Source organism: Pan troglodytes, chromosome 12 (genome assembly GCF_028858775.2).
Source record: "Pan troglodytes isolate AG18354 chromosome 12, NHGRI_mPanTro3-v2.0_pri, whole genome shotgun sequence".
In the NCBI taxonomy this organism is placed as follows: Eukaryota; Metazoa; Chordata; class Mammalia; order Primates; family Hominidae; genus Pan; species Pan troglodytes.
Window position 1 is genome coordinate 34,407,736 of NC_072410.2, and position 6,573 is coordinate 34,414,308.

The 6,573-nt window shown below is 35.1% G+C and overlaps 1 gene segment (V, D, J or C); it reads right to left on the reverse strand.

The window, feature by feature from the left end:
• Positions 1 to 5,200: 5,200 nt before the first annotated feature.
• LOC129143240 (immunoglobulin kappa variable 1D-33-like) lies at positions 5,201 to 5,712 on the reverse strand. The segment is given in 2 exon segments: positions 5,201 to 5,508; positions 5,633 to 5,712. Coding segments are annotated over 2 exon segments (363 nt in total).
• Between the last annotated feature and the right edge of the window lie 861 nt (positions 5,713 to 6,573).

Consider the following 6,573-nt stretch of genomic DNA (forward strand, 5'->3'; position numbering starts at 1 on the left):
TGTATATGTGCTTGTAGCTTATGTGTATGTGTGTATATACACACATATGTGGTCATACAACTTTCTTAAAACATAACTGTTTATATAAGTTTATGCAGAAAGCAATATCTAAATATATATGCAAACGTATATATCATATATAAAAAGATAAATACACTTATGCACACATATATGTATAAATATATGTTTTATTCCTGGAATGTCAACCTAATGATTTTCAACAATCTGTAGTGTATATGTAAAGTTCCATTCTGATTATTCTGTTGAGTATTGCTACATATGTGTATCCTCAATACTAACTATTCCTGTTAGATGTTTCCATAAATGAGCTAAGTTGTATTTTATTTCTTCTGATTTAAGTATTATTTCTTCTATGTTTTTGTTTCTTTATGATTTTCTAAGTATTCATATTTATGCAATTTTCATTAAATGCATCTATATATGTGGATGTTTAATAATGTATTAGCTTTTCAACAATAATAGTTTGTAACAAACCACTCAAAATGCAGAGGCTTACAATACTAGTATTTATTTTCATGTTTACGGTTGTTCATATTAACAATAATTTAGCTGATCTAGACAGGGCTCAGCTGTGTGGTTGTGCTGTAGGTTGCTGAGCTTATCTCTAATATATGGATTTTTTTTTAATTGGGGTCAAGACTGAAGGAGCAGTGATCAGCCAGGGCAGTTAACAACATCCTGAGGTCAAGCTACACAAGCAAATTTAAGTCCCATCAGCTCCAACACAAGTATACAATATGTGGGTTTCTTCTTTTGCTTTAGCAATTACTCAAAGTTCTAAAACCTTTTCTCCAATTAAGTTTCAAGGTATGTGATCATGTCACTGACAAATAATTAAGTTTTTCAACTGTCAGCATTAAAAAAGCAAATTTATTCTTAAATTAATTAAAGTTAAATCAAATCAAATTGAGTAAAAAATAAAATTGGATGTGTTTTCAACATGTGACTTTATTCGGATTTTCTTAAATTGACATGTTGGATAAAAACAACAAAAATTTCTTAGCTGAAGTAAACATTCCCTAAAACATAGCTTCTTAAACCTTCAATGGATCATCTGTTATGTTATGAAAATACAGATTCCCATTCAGTTGATCTAAGGTGGCTTTGCTGTTTTGAATTGGTAACATGCTCTTAGTGTTGCTACTGGGTTCTGGACAAATTTTGAGTAGCAAGGTTTTTATATTAAAAAAAGAATAAGAATGTTACATCTGTGTGTATACACACACACACACATATATATATACAAACACATATAAGCAAATGTACACATATATATGTATGAACATATTTTATTTATGGAATGTGAACTTAATGATTTTCAATAAATCTATATTATACTATAAAATCCTGTTCTGATTACCTATATATATGCATACACACACAGACACACACACACATATTTTATATATATAATATATATTATATATTATGATATTATATATTGTATATATTATATATGTATATAATATAATATACTATTGTATATAATATATATCAATATAATTATATTAATATATATTATATTAATATAATTATATTTATATGTAATATTATATTAATATATAGTATTACATATTAATATAATAGTATTATATATAATATATATTATATTACTATTATATTAATTATATAATTATTATATATAATTATTATAATTATATATTATATTAATATATAATACTATATTAATATATAATATAATATATAATTCTATTATATATGATATATATAATATATAATTATATTAATATATAATAGTATTATATATAATTATATTAATATATAATAGTATTATATATAATGATAGTATATATAATTATATTAATATATAATATGTATTATATATTATATATTATATAAAATATATATACTATATAATATATAATATATAAATAATATATATTATATATAATTTAGTATATATACTATATTATACATATATAATATAGTATATATAATATATTATAATATATATAATATATAATACTATATATAATATATAAACATATATTATATATTATATATAAAATATTTATGTGTGGGTGTTTGTGTATATATAGGTGTGTGTCTGTGTTTGTATGCATATATATAGGTAATCAGATTATATATATATGTGTATATATATACACACACACACATACACATACAGGTATTCAACAAAGGTTTTTTTTGGTCCAATGATTGCTATATTATTTAGTGCAATTTCTATTTTTATTTTTTTTAATATGCAGCTTTTTATTCCTCACCCCCCCCACCCTCTCCACTTCTGTCTCCAATGTTCATTAGACCATGCTGTATGCCTCTGTGTACTTGTAGCTTAGCTCTCACTTATAAGTGTGGATATAAGGTATTTGGTTTTCCATTCCTGAGTTACTTCACTTTGAATAACGGCCTCCACCTCCATGCAAGTTGCCGGGAAAGATATTATTAAATTTATTTTTATGGCTAAGTCATATACATATATATATATATGACTCAACCATACACATATATATAATGTTTATATATATATATAATGTTTATATATATAATGTATATATATAATGTTTATATATATATATATGTAATGGTTTTTCTTCCTCAACTTTTACTTTAAGGTCCAGGGTACATGTGCAGGTTTGTTACATAGGTAGACGTGTGCTGTGGTGGTTCGCTGCACAGATCATCCCATCACTTCAGTATTAAGCCCAGCATCCATTAGCTATTCTTCCTAATACGCTCCCTCTCTTCCTCCTTCTCCCTCCACCACAGACCTCAGTGTGTCGTTTCCTCCCGTGTCCATGTACTCTCATTGTTAGGCTCCCACTTATATGTGAGAACATGCAGTGTTTGGTTTTCTGTTCCTGCCTTAGTTTACTGAGGATAATGGCTTCCAGCTCCATCCATGTCCCTGAAAAGGGCATGATCTCATTCCTTTTTATGGCTGCATAGTATTCCGTGGTGCATATGTACCATATTTTCTTTATCTGTTCTATCATTGATGGGCATTTGAGTTGATTCCATGTCTTTGCTATTGTAAATAGTGCTGCAATGAACATACTCATGCATGTATCTTTATAGTAGAATGATTTATATTCCTTTGGGTATATATCCAGTAATGGGACTGCTGAATCAAATGGTATTTCCAGTTCTAAAACTTTGAGGAATCACCACACTGTCTTCCAGAATGGTTGAAGTAATTTACATTCCCATTAACAGTGTAGAAGTTTTCCTATTTCTCCACAACCTCCGCAGTATCTGTCGTTTTTTGATTTTTTTTTAATCTGAGAAGGAATATCATTCTGTCACCCAGGCTTGAGTGCAGTGGCATGATCTCAGCTCACTGCAACCTCTGTCTTCCAGGTTCAAGCGATTCTTGTGCCTCAGCCCCTCAAGGAACAGGGATTTCAGGCATCCACCACCACCTCCAGCTAATTTTTGCATTTTTAGTAGAGATGAGGTTTCGCCATATTGGCCAGGCTAGTCTTGAACTCCTGACCTCAAGTGATCCACTTACCTCGGCTTCCCAAAGTGCTAGGATTACAGGTGTGAGTCACGTTGCCTAACTTATTGTTTTTTGAGTTTTTAATAATCGCCATTCTCACTGGTGTGAGATAGTATCTCATTGTGTTTCTGATTTGCATTTCTTCAATGATTAGTAATGTTGATCTTTTTTTCATATGATTATGGGCCTCATGTATGTCCTCTTTTAAGTGTCTGTTCATGTCCTTTGCCAACCTTTTAATGGGGTTGTTTTTTTTTCTTGTAAATTTGTTTAAGTTCCTTATAGACTCCGGATATTAGACCTTTGTCAGATGAATAAATTGCAAAAATTTTCTCCCATTCTTAATGTTGTCTGTTCACTCTGATGATAGTTTCTTCAGCTGTGCAGAGGCTTTTTAGTTTAATTAGATCACATTTGTCAATTTTTGCTTTTGTTGCAATGCTTTGGGCATTCTCGTCATGAAATCTCTGCCCGTGTCTATGTCCTAAATGGTATTGCCTAGATTTTCTTCTAGGGTTTTTATAGTTTGGGGTTTTACACTTAAGTCTTCAATCCATCTTGAGTTCATTTTTGTGTAAGGTGTAAGGAAGGGGTCCAGTTTCAATTTTTGGCATATGGCTAGCCAGTTCTCCCAGCATTATCTATTAAATAGGGAGTACTTTCCCCATTGCTTGTTTTTGTCAGGGTTGTTGAAGATCAGATGGTTGTAGGTCTCCAGCATTATTTCTGAGTTCCCTATTCTGTTCCATTTGTCTGTGTATCTTTTTGTACCAGCACTATGCTATTTTGATTAATGTAGCCATGTAGTTCTATTTATCATATGACTAAATATCATTTTCATGCTATGATTTCAAACTTACTCATAGTATATGGAAGTACATCCAAGTGTATTCTGAGGCCATCACTTCACTGAAAAAATCCTGAGAGTAGAGATACATGACCACACAACGATGTCAGCTGTCACTTCCCCATCATCACTATCATTCTGGAAGCACATTTGCCAGAAACCCTATGCCTTCTCTGGTTTTTGGTGGAGTTGCCCAGTGTGGGGCCTGCCCTGAGATTGAGAAGTAAGAAGAGGAGGATTCAATACTATCCATCAACACCTGCAGCAAGACATATGGACCGAGGTGAGGACTGCAGAAGCACCTGATGAAGTCCTCTAGGCAGCTGAGAGCATCTGCACCCCCACCCATGGGCTTCTCAGAAAGGTCTGAGGACCACATGATTGGCAGTTGTACCTTCTCTATCAGATGCATTCTGGATTCCGGAAGAGAATTCCTCTTCTCTAGTATTTGCGTCGTTGACTACTATACTTGCAAGTCTTTAAAAGGCTGTAGTTTAGATTCTCACATCTTGTATTTAAAAAAAATCCTACTTGGAATACCTAGAGTGGCTCACTATTGCTGCATGAATTCCAACTGATGCTACAACTCAGACTCCTCAGGTGTAACCATTTCTTCTCAATGAAATCAGGAGAGGCATTGCCCTGTCTATGATACTGGGGATTAGGACAAGGAAAGACAGCTACGATGAAGTGGGCCTTCATGGCCCTTTTACAAAAACTCTCCAGTGAACTTCAAAGTGTGACTGCAATTTGAGAAACATTCTCAGCAGGCGAAGGCACCAGAAGGGGCATCTGGGACAGCTGAGCCTCACACATCTGCTCACCTGGGTGATTTATGTTATGACTTGCTACACTGTGGGAGGGAGATTATCATACTGTTGATAGTAATATGTTGCAATATCTTCAGGCTGCAGGCTGCTGATGGTGAAAGTAAAATCTGTCCCAGATCCACTTCCACTGAACCTTGATGGGACCCCTGTTTCCAGATTGGATGCATCATAGATCAGGAGCTTAGGGGCTTTCCCTGGTTTCTGCTGATACCAATTTAAATAGTTGCTAATGTCCTGACTCGCCTGGCAAGTGATGGTGACTCTGTCTCCTACAGATGCAGACAGGGAGGATGGAGACTGGGTCATCTGGATATCACATCTGGCACCTGCGATTAGAAACATAAACACAAATATTCATACTATTAGTCATATTATAGGAAGGCTTCCATCAAGAGCCAGGCTGTACTGAGCACACTGGCTGAGGAAATTCCTAGTGTTCTCCTTCCTTACCTGAGAGCCAGAGCAGCAGGAGCCCCAGGAGCTGAGCAGGGACCCTCATGTCCATGCTGTGTCCTGGCTGGGACTGACTCCTGCACAGGGTGCGACCAGCCTATTAATAAGTCTTCAGGGCAGGGGGCTGTGCTCTGGGAACATGCAAATCAGCAGGGGATAGGGCAGGCTGGGCACAGCTGCAGGGCTGGCTCATCTCAGTAACTCAGCATAGGGGCAATGTCCCCAGTGTCCCAGGTCGGACCAGGGCATCACAGATTTGTCCGTAAATAAGTGTTTCTTCCTGGAGGCTGTTTGGTTACAAAGAACTTTTTTGAGTTAATTGTCAAAATTCGAAATATTCCTGAGGACTAGATGGAGTAATGTATTTTATTCGTGTATGGAGATGGAGATTATTTTTTAAAAAATACAATATGCACTCAATTGGAAGAAAGCACTTTGTGCTGTACTTACAACACTTCTGTTAGCATGAAATTATTCTGTTTTTAGAAAGGAAACTAAATAGAAAATATATCAAGATTGCAATCCCTGTCTACAGGCTATGCCTTTCCCTTTCGCTGTACTGCTGCTGACTTCCAATGGCCATCTATGCCCCTCATTGCTCTTTCTGAACCTGGAGAAGGCAGCTCTGCCTGCATGCATAGCAGACCACAGGGGCTCGAATGGCCCTCTCTTTGGGCAGTGTTATGGTTTCACTGTGTCCTTCAAAACACATCTGTTTTTAAATTTATCTCAGAGCAACAGAATTGGGAGGTGGGGCCTAATGGGAAGTGTTGAAGTCATGAGAGCTCTGCCCTCATGAGTGGATAAATGCCACTATAAACAGGGCTTGTGCTGTGGAACCGAACTGGAGTCCACTCACTCAGCTCAGTCAGATCAGATATTCACACTGAGTTTGCAGCAGGAGAAAGTAAAGGTTTGTTTGTTTGTTTGTTTGTTTG